Source organism: Vulpes lagopus, chromosome 2, assembly GCF_018345385.1.
Source record: "Vulpes lagopus strain Blue_001 chromosome 2, ASM1834538v1, whole genome shotgun sequence".
Lineage (NCBI taxonomy): Eukaryota > Metazoa > Chordata > Mammalia > Carnivora > Canidae > Vulpes > Vulpes lagopus.
In genome coordinates this window covers 10,493,389-10,508,230 of record NC_054825.1, presented here as the reverse complement: position 1 = coordinate 10,508,230, position 14,842 = coordinate 10,493,389, and the positions used below count along the sequence as shown (strand labels likewise).

Here is a 14,842-nt window from a genome sequence, read left to right as displayed (position 1 = left end):
TCACTGACTCCTCCTTGTCACCCCAAGCCCGATTGACCTTATGCTCGTGGCCATTTAAAACTCCTGCTCCATTAAGACTGAGGACCGACCGCATGCCGGAGGGAGTGGTTGGCATTGAGGAGAAACAAAGATTGGGATTTGGTTCCTTTCTGAAAGGGGTTCTAAGTCTGGTAGAGTGCTGTTTTTTCCTCCTGGATTACAGTTGCCTAAAAATATGTTGGTCTCCCCTGCTAGACAGGCATATACACACAAATGACCCTCACATGGGGGTGTATATACTGAAATAACGCAGTAGGGCACAGAAGGGTGATTTCTCAGAGCCCACTATACAATGGCTCCACTTGCATCCCATTGGCCAGAATTTGGTCTTACGGTTTGATCTCGTTGTGAGGCAAGCAGGGACATGTATTCATTTAATGGGAGTGACAATGTGCTCAGATGCAAATTGTGCTTCTGTTTCTATGAAAGAAGGGGACCAGTTGGCAATTTTTGTCATGGGAAGCATCAAAGATTGTTTTTTTTTTTTTTTAGCAAGGGAGTGACCAATTTAGACCTTTGGTTATTGGCATTTCTGGTTGCCCCCAAAAGGCAGCAGTGGGGCAGGACGTAGGGCTGGAAGAAGACCAGCAGCTGCAACAGCTGCCAGAGAACAACCAAGAGACAGGATGCATTCGTTGGTTCAACAACTAAGATGGTGTTGGTGGTGGTGGGGGGGTGATCTTTGAGAAAGGTGTTTCCCAAGAGTGACAAGGTGGACACCAAACCCCAAAAGGATGGAAAATCCCCAATTGCTTTGTTTCTTTTGTTGAACGTGTCGGAGAAGAAATGGACATCTGCCAAGAATTATTGCTGGAAGGAGATCCTGTCCACGGTTGCAGTAAAGGGGGTTGTGAGAGAGTCAGGATGAAGTAAGGATTGCTAAGAGAACTTTTTTTAAAAAATTATTATTTTATGTATTTATTCATGAGCGACACGGAGTGAGGCAGACGGAGAAGCAGGCTCCCTGCAGGGAGCCCGACGCAGGATTCGAACTCAGGACCCTGGGATCACGCAGGCAAATGCTCAACCCTGAGCCCTCCCCCGGCGTCCCCGTTCTAGGAACTTCCGGCTCGCTCCCGCCCTGATGCCTACGACAGCGCCCGGCCGTCGGTCCTCGTCCTCAGCGGGCGGGTCGAAGCCGGAAAGGTGACTGGGACTCTCCGCTCCTGATTTCCACGCCTAGGCGGCCCCGGAACCTGCAGAGGGCGGAACCCTAGGACGCGGGGCAGCGCGCCTCCCGCGGAACCAAAAGGCGGCGCTCTCGGAGCCGCCCGGCCCCTGTGGGGAGCGGAAGCGCGGCGGCTGCCGCTTCCTGTTGCGGGCGGGCGCCGGGGCCGGCGGTCGCCGAGGCGATGTTACCCTTCACCGTGAACTTCAAGGTGTCGGCGCGCACCCTCACCGGGGCCCTCAACGCTCACAACAAGGCGGCGGTGGACTGGTGAGGGCGCCGGGCTCGGCCAGGAGCGGGTCGGGGAGGGGAACCGGAGGTCTCGCCCCCTCGGGACCTTGGCCTCGCCGAGCCTGGGGGCTGCGCCCTCGCTCCAGGGTTTCTCCCAGCGCTGGGTTTGTTGTTACCGTGAGAGGGGTCAGAGCCCCTGTGCGAACCCTCCCTGTGCAGGTAGTTGCCCTGACGTGCTTCTGTGCGCCCTTTCCCCCGACCTCCGTCCCCGTCGCGGCCGCCTGTCTTCACCTCGGCTCCAGGCTCCGGGCTCCGGGCTCCAGGCTCCAGGTTCCAGGCTGCAGCCTCCAGGCTGTAGGCTCCCGGCTCTAGGCTCTAGGCTCCAGGCTGCAGCCTCTAGGCTCCGGGCTCTAGGCTCTAGGCTCCAGGCAGCAGCCTCTAGGCTCCGGGCTCTAGGCTCTAGGTTCCAGGCTCCAGGCTCCAGGCTCCCGGCTGCAGCCTCTAGGCTCCGGGCTCTAGGCTCAAGGTTCCAGGCTCCAGGTTCCAGGCTGCAGCCTCCAGGCTGTAGGCTCCCGGCTCCAGGCTGCAGGCTCCGGGCTCCAGGCTCCAGGCTGCAGGCTCCGGGCTCCGGGCTCCAGGCTCCAGGCTGCAGGCTCCGGGCTCTAGGCTCTAGGCTGCAGGCTCTGGGCTCTAGGCTCCAGGCTCAGGGCTCTAGACTCTAGGCTGCGGGCTCTAGGCTGCAGCCTCCTGGCTCCAGGCTGCAGGCTCCAGCCTCCAGGCTGCAGGCTCCAGGCTCTAGGCTCCGGGCTCTAGGCTGCAGGCTGCAGCTTCCAGGCTCCAGGCGCCAAGCTTCAGGCTCCAAGCTGCAGGCTCTAGGCTGCAGCCTCCAGGCTCCAGGCCGCAGCTTCCAGGCTCCAGGCTCCAGGCTCCAAGCTGCAGGCTCCAAACTGCAGCCTCCAGGTTCCAGGCTCCAGGCTCTAGGCTGCAGGCTCCAGGCTTGCATCCCGCTCCTGCCCACTGGCTACCCACTCTGTCTTTTCCTCCTCTCCCTCTCGTATCCCTGTTTCTTACCTTTAGTCTTTGGACGGCTGGCCAGACTGTGCTAGGCACCTGTTCCTCACCTGTCCTCCCACCTTGACCGTTTTCACTGGAAACCCTGCGACTCGGAACATTTCATGCTTAGCTGTAAAGCTGGGGCGGCTCGCTGAGAATAGCTGGCGGGAGGGACAAAACCTCTTGTCCTAGTGTTTTGTCTTTTGATCTGGTTGGAAGGACCAGAGTCTCGTGGAAACAACCTTGGGCGCTTTGTGGGTGTTCAGGGTTCGAGGTTGAGTAAGACAAGGGGGACATTCCCTTAAGGGCAAAGAGATGGAGAGTCCTAATGGCTGTGCATGTGTGTCTCTTAGAAGCAGTTCTCCTTTATATGCACATAATAAACGAATGTCAACTTTTTTTTTTTTTTTTTAGTTAGGTAGACCTTTTATTTAAATGGGATAAGGTAAAACTAAAACAAAAACAAAAAACCAAACCCTGGCCTTTATGCTTAAATAATCATTGTATTAGTGGTAGTATGCATTAGTTAGATTTGCGATTTATCTTAGCATGGCTCTTGGCAAGAGAGAAGTTACATCTTTGTTTTGTACTTGACTTCTTAATATCACTGTTTTGTTAGGGGCTGGCAAGGTTTAATTGCTTACGGATGCCACTCGCTTGTGGTAGTGATCGATTCCAATACAGCCCAGACCCTTCAAGTCTTGGAGAAACACAAAGCTGACGTGGTCAAGGTAAGTCAAATCCGGTTTCCACCCTCTAACAGATGGCCTGTTCTGAAATTTCAGGTATCGCTAGATTCTCGTTAGGTCGTACGTGTAAATGTTGAGTAGCTTCTAGAGGTGATGATTCATTTGGGGGTAGCCTCACATTTCCATATATATGTGATTTCACAGGCAACCCAGGTTGAGCTATGAAATACTGGCCTTTAGGTAATTTTTTAAAAATTTATTTACGAGACACACACACACACACACACACACACACACACAGAGAGGGGCAGAGATACAGGCAGAGGGAGAAGCAGGCTCCATGCAGGGAGCCCAACATGGGACTCCATCCCTGGTCTCCAGGATCACACCCTGGGCCGAAGGCGGCGCTAAACTGCTGAGCAACCCGGGCTGCCCCCCTTAGGTGATTTTTAAAGCTGATGGATGGCACCAGTTCTACCGTTTACCAGATCACTCATTCATTTGTTAGTTTTGAGCACTTAGTATGTGCTAAGGATATAGAGATGAAAGCCCTCAAGCAATTCATTGTCTGATGAGGAACAATGAAAACACAAAAATAGGGTATGATAAGTGAACGCGGTGGGAAGGCAAAAGAGCTACCTAACACCTAGTTGTGTGTGTGTGGGGGGGTGTTACAGAAGTCTTTCCAGTTTAGGGACCAGTAAACAGTAGTTAGCCAAGTGAAGAATTGGGGGAAGGGAGCACCAAAGGTAAAGAAGACGACCAGACACAAAGGTAAGTAGTCGTGTCTAAAGATGGCTAAAAGGTGGGATGTGCCGAAAGGGTGATTGAGAGGAGGCAGCCAGAGAAACTCCTCCGTCCTGAAAATGTTAGAAGATTCTGAAGGAATTTGGATTTTTAAGCAGGCAATTGATGAGGTTGTATTTGTATTCGAGAAAAACCTACTCTGGCAACTGTGGAGGATTTCTTGGAGAAAGGCAAGATGAGGCCGTGAGATCATTTAGGAGACTTTTGAAGAAATTTTGGCAGGGAATTTTAAGGACCTAAAATAAAGCTGAAGAAGGAAGGAGTCCTATTCAGGAGCTGCTGAAGAAGTAAACTTGATAGCCTGTTAGTAATCAGTTTAAGGACAGTCAGGGACTAGGATGATTCCAACTTCTGTTTGAAAAACTGAATGGTAGTGTTGTTATGACAAGGGGAGTAGGTGTGAAATCAGTGAGTCTTCAGTTTTCAACATGTAACGTCTGAGATGCCTGGTGTAATTAAATTACAGTGATCTGGTGCTCGCTTTGGCAGCACAGATACTAAGATTACAGTGATCTGAAACTTTAGAGAGGATTAGAGCTTGAGATTTGGGGGTTTGGGTTTGTTTTAGATAACAGCTTTATTGAGATATTCATACCATAAAAACCACCTGTTTATAGTATACAAGTCCATGGTTTTAAATACATTCATAGAATTGTGTAGCCAGCACTGGAATTTCATCACTCTGAGAAGAAACCCTGTACCTGTTTGTAGCTGCTCCCCTTAGGCATCCAGTAAAATACTTGCTATCTCTGGAGATTCACCTGTTCTCGACATTTCATATAAACAAAATCACACAATATGTGGCCTTTTGTGCCTAGCTGCTTTTCCTCTTCTTTCACTCAAGGTTCATCCATGTTTTAGCAATGTCAGTACTGTTCTTTTTTATTGCTAAATAATATTCCACCCTACAAGTATACCACATTCATATATTGATCGACCACTTTTTAGACATTATGAATAATGCTTCTATGAATATTTATGTACAAGTTTTCATGCAAACGTATGTTTGGGTCGAATTGCTGAGTCATATGGTGACTTTAACTTTTTGAGAAAGTTCCAGACTATGTCCAAAGAAGCTACACCATTTTACATTCCTGTTAGCCATATCTGAGGATTCCAGTTTCTCCACATCCTCACCAACGTTTGTTATTATCTGTCATTTTGATGCTAGCCTTCCTCCTGGGTGTGAAGTGGTTTTTATTGTGATTTTGGTTTGCATTTCCCTGGTGGCTAATGATGTTGGGCATCTTTTCATGTGTTAATTGGCCACTTGCATATCTTCTTTGAGAAGTGTCTATTCAGTCCTGGCCCATTTTAAAATTGTCTTTTTATTATAGAGTTTTTAGAATTCTTTATGTATTCTTCGTAGGCGTCCCTTACCATAAATATGGTTGGGTAAATATTTTCTCTCCTTTTTTAAGTTGTCTTATACTTTCTTGATGATATCCAATAAAACATTAAAGTTTTTAATTTTGATATCCAATTTATCTAGTTTTTCTTCTGTTTTCTTTGTTGTTAAGATTTACACCTTTGTTTTCTTCTAAGAATTTTATTGTTTTAGCTTTTACATTTAGGTTCCTGATGCATTTTGTTTTAGTTTTGTTTGTTTTTTTTTTAATTTTATTTATTTATTTATGATAGTCACACACACACACACACATAGAGAGAGAGAGAGAGAGAGAGAGAGAGAGAGGCAGAGACAGGCAGAGGGAGAAGCAGGCTCCATGCACCGGGAGCCCGACGTGGGATTCGATCCTGGGTCTCCAGGATCGCGCCCTGGGCCAAAGGCAGGCGCCAAACCGCTGCGCCACCCAGGGATCCCCTCCTGATGCTTTTTGAATTAATGTTATATATAATGTAAAGTAGGGAAAATTGCAGTTGATTTTTGTATATTGACCTATATCCTGTGATCTTGCAAAACTCATTAGACCTAGTAACTTTGGAGGGATTTTTTTTTTTTTTTAAGATTTTATTTATTTATTCAGAGAGGAGAGAGAGAGAGGCAGAGACACAGGCAGAGGGAGAAGCAGGCCCCATGCAGGGAGCCCGAGACTTGATCCTGGGTCTCCAGGATCTCGCTCTGGGCTGAAGGCGGCGCTAAACCGCTGAGCTACCCAGGCTGCCCTTGGAGGGATTTTTTTACATAGGCAGTCATGTTATCTGCAGATAGTGACTGTTTCTTCATTGATAATCTTTATGTCTTCTGGTTTTTTTCTTGTCACATTGCATTGACTGGGACTGCTGCTGTAATGAGTAGGAGCAGTGGGATGATACTCTTGTCTTGTACTTGAGCCTTTGGGGAGGCATTCAGTCTTTCACCATTAAGTGGTGTTAGGTATAAGGTTTTATTTTGAAAAAATATGTTCTCTCTCCTACCCATTTCCCTGATCTTTTTGGCATTTCTGGAGTTTTCATTTCTTTGTGTGGATCCAAATTTCATTCTGGTATTATAGTCACTTTCCCTGAAGAATTTTCTTAAAGTTCTTGAGGTGTATATCTAATATAGATTAATTCTCTTGGTTTTTATTTGTCTAGGAAGGTATTTCATCAGTTTTTTTCTCATAATACTTTAAAGATATTCCACTATCTTCCAACTTACATAATTTCTGAGAAAAATTATGTCTTTGTTTCTTTACATACAGTGTATGTTTTCTTGTCTAGTTGCCTACAGGATTTTCTCCTTTAGTTTTCAGCAGGAGCAGTTCAAACTCCTTTAGTTTTCACCTAGATTATGATGTTATCTAGGTGATTAAAAAATATATATACACATACACACACTGCTTTTGGGTTTAAATGGAATTCAAGCACTTATATACATACAATCAGTTCTTATCCATGGTAGTTTTATTCTGTAAAGTTGCTGCAAACATTAAAATTAGTAAAAACTAAACTGTTGATTGCTCATAGGGGAAATACAAGTTAGGCTCCTGTGAGCCTCTTGTCACAACGTTTTCATCAACTGATTGGTATATAGCCTTGATTTGTATGTGTTTTTGTTGATTCATTAACATTAACCAACAGCACTAAAACTCATGCCTGAACAGAGCTTATCTCATGTTTTTTCCATAAGGCACATCACAACTTCTTGTGCTTAGAACCATTAGACAGCATGTATTAGATATATTAGAACAGAATAAGGCTTATCGACACTGAATTTCAGAAAACTTCTTGTTTCCTTCTTTTTCGTGAATAGTGTAGGAATTGGTTGGCATACTTCCCTCCTTAGCATTAGAAATTAATGTTGTTTTTTTTTTAGAATAGAATTCTAAAAAAATAGAATTTTTTTAGAAATAAATGTTTTACGTATATATACACACACGTCTATATATGTATATATTTGAAGATTCTATAGTGTTGAGTCCATTTATTAAACACATACTTGTTGAGCACTAGCTTTGGCACTGCGTTAAGGTCTGGGAATAGAAATGTGAAGAAAGCCGGGACACCTGGGTGGCTCAGTGGTTGAGTGTCTGCCTTTGCCTCCGGTCATGATCCCGGGATTCTGGGATTGAGTCCTGCATTGGGCTCCCTGCAGGAAGCCTGCTTCTCCCTCTGCCTATGTCTGCCTCTCTGTGTCTCCCATGAATAAATAGATTTTAAGAAAGAAAGAAAAAAACAAAAAAAGGAAAGAAAGAAAGAAAGAAAGAAAGAAAGAAAGAAAGAAAGAAAGAAAGAAAGAAAGAAAGAAAGAGAAGAGAAGAGAAAAGAAAAGAAAAGGTGAATAAGGCCTGTGTGATCCTGCCCAGTGGAACTTACAGTTCATGGGTTAGTGATAGGTCAAGATGGGGTAAATACAATTACAAATTGTTATTTGGTAAATGCTTTGAAGAAGACAAGCTGGATGCTGAGCTAGAACGGAGGAGAGGTTCTGTGTAGCCACAGAAGGCCATGGCCTAGGGTGAAATGAAGATCTTGTGTTTTATTCAGGACTCTGTCAGTATTTAATGCTCAGGATTAACCTGATTTGTGCTGGAATTCTTACAGTTTTTATTGTAAATATTCCGTCCTTATGTTGTTGCTAGAGGTATGAAGCTTTTTTTTTTTTTTTTAAATTAACATTTTTTTTTTCCAGTTTTATGAAAAGGATAGCTAGAGTTATTTTTAATTTATTTTTTTTTTTGCTTGCATTTGTTTTTTTCCCTATTTTTCCCTCTGCAAAGCTTCGGTAGTTCTAAGTTATCTCCTTTTAATTAGGAGAGTGGAGTACAGAAAACCATTCTGCTTAGCAATTTAGGATTTTAGATGTTTTGTCATGATAGTATTGCAACTTTTAAAAAGTATCACAAATCATAAAAGTCTGACTTTTGAGATAGAAACCAGTTTCCTGTTTATTCTTTCTAAATATTTTTGTAACGTAAGTATAGAATGTAGTTTGGGTTCTGTGATGTTGTATGAAAATTGTGTTTAGTTTCATCCAGTGCAAGTATTTACTTGATTTGATTTCTTCTTGATATTAGGTTAAATGGGCCAGGGAAAATTATCACCATAACATTGGCTCACCATATTCCTTGCGCTTAGCTTCTGCTGATGTCAATGGAAAGATCATCGTTTGGGATGTAGCAGCGGGAGTAGCTCAATGTGAGATCCAAGAGCATGCCAAACCTATTCAGGGTGAGGAAAGTCTGTGCTCTGCTAAGTGTTTATATTAATACACTTACTCTTAGAGTGTTTTTTCCCCCCTTTTAATATCATCACTTTCCAGTTAGGTCTTGTGTTTAGTATGTTTTTTTGATCTGAATCTAGCTTTCTTTTCCTTATCAGTATATTTCTGTGCATATTTCCTCAAATCTCAGCTGATTTGTGCTTTAATAAATTCCATTAATTTTACCATCAGCCTCAGTCAAGCATGAGAAAAATTAAGCTGCTATAAAAATCTTTTAATCTAAGCTACAATAAAGTAAACTTGGCTGAACTGCTATTTTGAATTAGCCCTCAATGCTTACTTTCCATTAATAGAGATGATCCAAATTTTATTTTCATTTTCATATAGAACATTTGTTTATATTACTGACTTAAAACCAATGTATTATTCTTTAGACTCAAAGCTTTGATTGAGTGGCTGTCTTCACTGAGTGAGAGATATTTATTCTGTTTATTATTGTGTAAAAAACATGAAACTGCAAAGTACCATTAAATAATACCATAAAAATGTTAGGAAAGCCTGACATTGATCATCGCCAGGATAGTCTTTGACACAAAGTTTTAAGTAATTATTAGTGAAAATTGTCTTGTATTTTCTTTGAAGTAATTTGAAAATGTTAATCTTGAGATTCTTATGTCCAGGCAGCTCATTTTAATCTAAAATTGCACTTTTCCTATGCAGTCTTGTCATATATACACACATACATGCAACATAGAAGGAGGGGAAGTGAGGACTTTAAGGATTATGAAAAAAAAAAAAACACAACTAAATGTCAAGGACGTATTAACCAAGTGTTCTGAAGTGACTTCTGAATTTTGCCTTTATCTGATCCTTACAGATGTTCAGTGGTTGTGGAATCAAGATGCTTCCCGAGATTTACTACTTGCTATCCATCCACCAAATTATATTGTGCTCTGGAATGCAGATACTGGCACCAAACTGTGGAAGAAGAGCTATGCAGATAACATTCTTTCTTTCTCTTTTGACCCTTTTGATCCCTCACATTTAACTTGTGAGTAATTTAGTTTCTTGTGGAAAATGAGTTATTTATAATATAGTTAATGTTCCATATGTAAGGTACACATAACCCACATCATACATCTATAATGTTAAAACAGCTGAGCCAAGTGGAGAAGTCCATATATCTGCAACATCTAATACAGATACTAAATCATAAGCCCATATCATTTGCAAGTCTTTTGATGTTTAGTAATTTAAATAGACAAGCTATACCTTCACTGTGTTGAATTTGTAAATAGATTAGCTGGAGAGAGAGTTGCTGTGCTATTCTAATTCAGGCTTAATTAAATTTGTTTTTCTAGGAACAAAGAACCTGAATCAAGGGTTTCATTTAGTATGTGGCCAAATTCAGTTCTTCCTTTTAAAAAATCATTTAAATTCATGTGTGTGTTTTGAGTGCCATAAACAAACGAATATGAGGAGCAGAATAAGCCCAAGGGAATTTTTTCTTGCAGAGGTTGTTTTTGCCAGTGTGCTTTTGATGTCTCACTGAGCTGCTTGTTCTAAAAATTCGATTTGTTTTTAGACACAATTTTGTGACTGAATGATTTGGGAAATATTCTTTATTCATCTAACAGGTATTTCTTGAGCTATTACTATATGCCAGGCATAAAGGGAATGAAGGGAAATGATGGATGTATTGGATAAAGTGGTCAGAGTAGGCTTCATTTTGATTTGATCAAAAACTGAAAAGAGGTAGGGGAATTAGCTGTGGGAAAGAATGTTTCCCCTGAATTTGAATGACTCAGAATTCTAACGTTTATCTACCAGCATTTGTTATTACTAAGTATATATCTGTATGCTGAACATGGAAGAGAAGGGTGTACAAGCAGAAACTAAAATGGGAAACGCGGCTGTGCAGCTACAATAGCATGTGGTTAGGCTTTGTATGTATATACATGTATATGGTCTGTGTATATGAACATGTGCGTACGTGCACTCCCTAGTTAGCTATGAAACACAGTGCTGTGGGAACACAGAGGAGGGCTGCTTTAGCTGATCCAGTGATGGAGCGAGGGCCTCACAAAAGAAGAGGAATGAATGAGACCTTGGAAGGTGACTTCTGTCATCTGAAAAGGAGACAAGGCCTCAGGCTAACTTACTGCATCTCTGTAATTTAGTTGATGAAAGCGCAGTATATTTTAAAGCGTCCATTCACCTAACATCTTTGATTTACTCATATTGAATGTGCTAGGGCTGTCATAACTCATGAATACTTCTTTGCTCCCTGTGTTTAAAGCAGCCTCACTAACTGCAGGGAGCCAGGATAGATGAGATTTCTTTGTTTAGATATCCTTATATTATCCCCAGTTTTGAGGAAGATTATTTTTCAGTCATAAAAGGGCATAATTTGTATTACTAAATGTGGTGCTGCCTTCTTGAATACTTCTGTTTCCTGTACACTTAGTAAGCCAGTGTTGGCACTCTATTTTTACTCTAGTTATAAAGAGAAAAAGAACACTCTTATACTTCCTAAGGTTCAAGCTGATGCTCTAAAAGAAAAAAATATATATATTTAGGCTGAGTAACTCATGATCATCATGAAAAAATTAGTATCACATCAAATATTTGAACTTGAAGTGTGATATGCGAAGCCTCTTATATATAAGCCTCTTATATATTTTTTCCTTCTTTGAATTTTATATTCTGACAAGTCTTTGGGATTTTGAAGTTACGGGGTATAATGAGGAAAGGTTTTTAATGAAAGTCTGTGCACTGAATTTATTTGGAAGAACAAACATTTGTTCTTTCTGCCAGTAACCTTCTGATATCTTTTTAATATAAAACATTAATTTAGAATGCTGAGCTTGGAGGCCTCTGGTGAATCGTAATGGACCACCTGTTTCACTTCAACTTGGAGAACATTCCAGTTATGTTATGACTATGTTACACTGCCAGTTCTATATTATTAAAATTATCATTACCTTGCTTTCAAAATTGTATTGGAATAAAACTCTGTGCTAAACTTGATTAAACTTTAATCAGAGTTTTGCTTCTCTTAATATAGTACTCACCAGCGAGGGTATTGTGTTCATCTCAGACTTCTCTCCATCCAAGCCTCCCTCGGGCCCTGGGAAAAAAGTTTATATATCTAGCCCACACTCCAGCCCAGCTCATAACAAGCTGGCTGCAGCCACGGGAGCCAAGAAAGCTCTCAATAAAGTAAAAATCTTAATCACTCAGGAGAAACCTAGGTAAGTTATAAGTGTAAAACTAACCACGGTTCATCTGTTTATTTATCATCCATTCATGAAATGTCATTTTTGAAGATGTATTGATACTGATTTTCTTCTTTGCCTTACCCTTTCTCATTTCAAGTTTTGAATTTGTGTAAAGGAGAAGAATGTTTTGTTTCTTATCCCAAAGAGGAGATTCCACTTTTGACGTGGCTCCTTTGTTGCCACTCATTGTGCTAACCTCTCCCCCACTGATTTTTGCAGACTTCTGATTTTTCTCTCAGAAAATATAAGATGATTCCACAGTTGGCAGTTGAATACATTCAAAAATTGGGGACAAAAGCTGGATTTTCATTTTTAAATACGTTTTCCTGACTTAAGAAGTGCTGTGCAGTCTCATAGCTAATAAAATATGGGTGTTTTTCTTTTGCATGTAAACATGTTTCTCATACTGGTTAAAGGCCAGGATGCTAGGGGAAATTACAGTTATGTGACTCAGAAAATTGTTTAATCATGCTCAAATTTCACTCTCCCAATCTCTAAAACAGTGTTTTACAGGATTTTATATGGTTGTTACAAGAATTAATAGATGCGGTAGTTTAAGTACTTAATGTGGTGGTTGATGACTTAGTAAACATTTATTTGGTAAATGCTACCTATTGTATATTTCAGAAATCGCAATTAAATAGAATTTTAAGTAACTAATTTTATGCATTAGAAATAGATTTCAGTATTTTTTTTTCTGGAGAGCTATGATTCTTCTATTTTATTGCTTTGGCAGTTTTTTTGGCATTCATTTTAAAAAGGCTCTTTTAATATGCTGAAATTATTCTGTCTAGGTTTTGTAGGTAATTACCTGAAAAATATATGGTAAAATACAGATTGCTCCACAAATATATTCTGAATTTATATATAAATAATCATATTTATGTATTAAACCATTGACAGGTTAAGTTCACTAATTTATCCCCCACCCTGTGCCCAAGTAATTTAAGATTGCTTCTTATGTATCTTGAGAATTTTCTATTTATTTTTCATTGATTCTGTTAACAAATCTTTTAAAATCTAAATTGTTTTATATTATGATTTATATATGTTATATCTTCTCATAGGAGTCATACATTCATTTTAAGTTTGGGGGAAACGAGTTATTTAATCCCTTCAAATAGAACTACTCCAGGTGCCTTTACATGTGTTATCCTACTACAGTTCTGGGCAGTAATACTGTGCCTATCTTGTAAGTGAGGAAATTGAGCTCTAAATAATCCTCAAGCTTACCCAACTAGGAAATGGCAGAGCCAAGATTTTAATGTAATCCATGCCCCCTTTTTTAGTCCTCTAATCTAACTTTTATTTATTTTATTTTCAGTAAAAGAGGGTGTTTTTATTAAAGCATGAGGATAGGACCCATGGGCAGAAAGAGGTGCCTAACTTTTTTTTTAATCATTAGGTAAAAAGAAAGTAGTACATAGTTATATGTTTATTCCTATTGAAATATGTTTAATATAAAAGGTTATGATTGAATATAAGTGAGTCACAAATTGCTAAAATAATTCTTGAGATTCTTGAACAATCTATAATCTTTGTAGAGTTTTATTAATTGTATTTACATAGAAGAAAATGCTGTGATAAGAGAATAAAATACCCTACTTTGTTTCAAAAAAGATTTAAGACAGCTTAAAAATGAATGAAGGCAGAGGGGAGGAAGTGAATGAAGGCGGAGGGGAGGAAGTGACTTATCCAAGGCTATACAGAAGTTCCATTGACTCCTTATCCAAGGGCCCTAATTGCCCACATTTTTACTAAGTCTTGATTTCAGCAGTCTGCTTGGTACTTCTAATTGCAAAATAAAAATAAAACTATAAAATAAAAGCACTAAAAATATAACTATATAACTAAAAATAAAAAAGGCACTATCTTGTGATTGCTGGTGTAGTTCTGTCACTTACTACGTTATAGACTTACTATTTAAGTTTTTCAAAAATGTAGAAAAGTATCTCTATCCGACATATGCAATACTGTTGACATAATTTGGGTTTTGGCACATAGTAGGGATCTGAGTTTTAGATGCTATTGGTCTGTTCAGGAAACAATTGTACCTTCTCATCGACCATTATGTGGAAAGGACAAAATTCAGCCCTTTATTAGCTTTTTCTGGTATGAATACAGCCTAATTCATTTCTTGATGCCTAAAATATCTTTACTTTTTTCAGTGCTGAATTTATAACTCTCAATGATTGCCTTCAGTTGGCATATCTGCCTTCCAAAAGAAATCACATGTTGTTACTCTATCCTCGGGAGATTTTAATCCTTGACCTTGAGGTGAATCAAACTGTGGGAGTGATTGCAATAGAACGAACAGGAGTTCCATTTCTGCAGGTATCTGTGATTTATAAATTAAATATCACCCCAGGTTGATTGTGAATGTTATAGAGAGAAAAAAACATTATCTTCTAAAAGTCCTTAGTTCTGCTTTTCTCTTTTCATTTAAAAATTAACAATGTTACTGTATATTTCTATTTTTCTGCACTTTTGATTCGTTTGGTTTACCCTAGAGATTCTTCTGACTGATCTGGAAATATTTATTGAACTATTTAAGTTACCTAGATAAAGACAAATTTTTTTATGATTACAAATGGACAGTTTTTGTTTGTATTTTAGAGATTTGAGAGAGTGTGCCAGTGCATGTGCCAGCAAGCAGGTGGTGGGAGGATGGTAGGGGGGTGCAGAGTGTTTGCTTAGAATCCTGAAGCAAACTCCCTGCTGAGCGCAGAGCCTCATATTAGAGCTGGATCCTAGGACCCTGAGATCATGACCTGAGCAGAAACCAAGAGTCGGCCGCTCAACCAACTGAGCCACCCAGGGGCCCCATAAATGGGAGTTTTTGAATATTCATTTAGTTTTAAAGCTTGTGGACTATGTGTGTGTTTTTGTTTTTATTTTTTTGCCCATATTCTCTAAATATGAGTTTATGAGCTTCCCAGCATATGCTTTTTAATCTTTTGTGTTTTTTAAG

General features: G+C 40.3%; 1 protein-coding gene across 1 annotated transcript in view; it reads left to right on the top strand.

Annotated features, from left to right (window-relative positions):
• Nucleotides 1-1,325: 1,325 nt before the first annotated feature.
• WDR11 (WD repeat domain 11) overlaps nucleotides 1,326-14,842 on the top strand; it is a 58,860-nt gene continuing 45,343 nt past the window's right edge. The window contains exons 1-6 of the mRNA XM_041745262.1: nucleotides 1,326-1,477; nucleotides 3,111-3,222; nucleotides 8,445-8,598; nucleotides 9,468-9,641; nucleotides 11,658-11,844; nucleotides 14,040-14,205. Of these exons, the coding sequence (XP_041601196.1) occupies nucleotides 1,392-1,477; nucleotides 3,111-3,222; nucleotides 8,445-8,598; nucleotides 9,468-9,641; nucleotides 11,658-11,844; nucleotides 14,040-14,205 (879 nt within the window). The 5' untranslated portion in view covers nucleotides 1,326-1,391. The remainder of the gene's footprint in view (nucleotides 1,478-3,110; nucleotides 3,223-8,444; nucleotides 8,599-9,467; nucleotides 9,642-11,657; nucleotides 11,845-14,039; nucleotides 14,206-14,842) is intronic.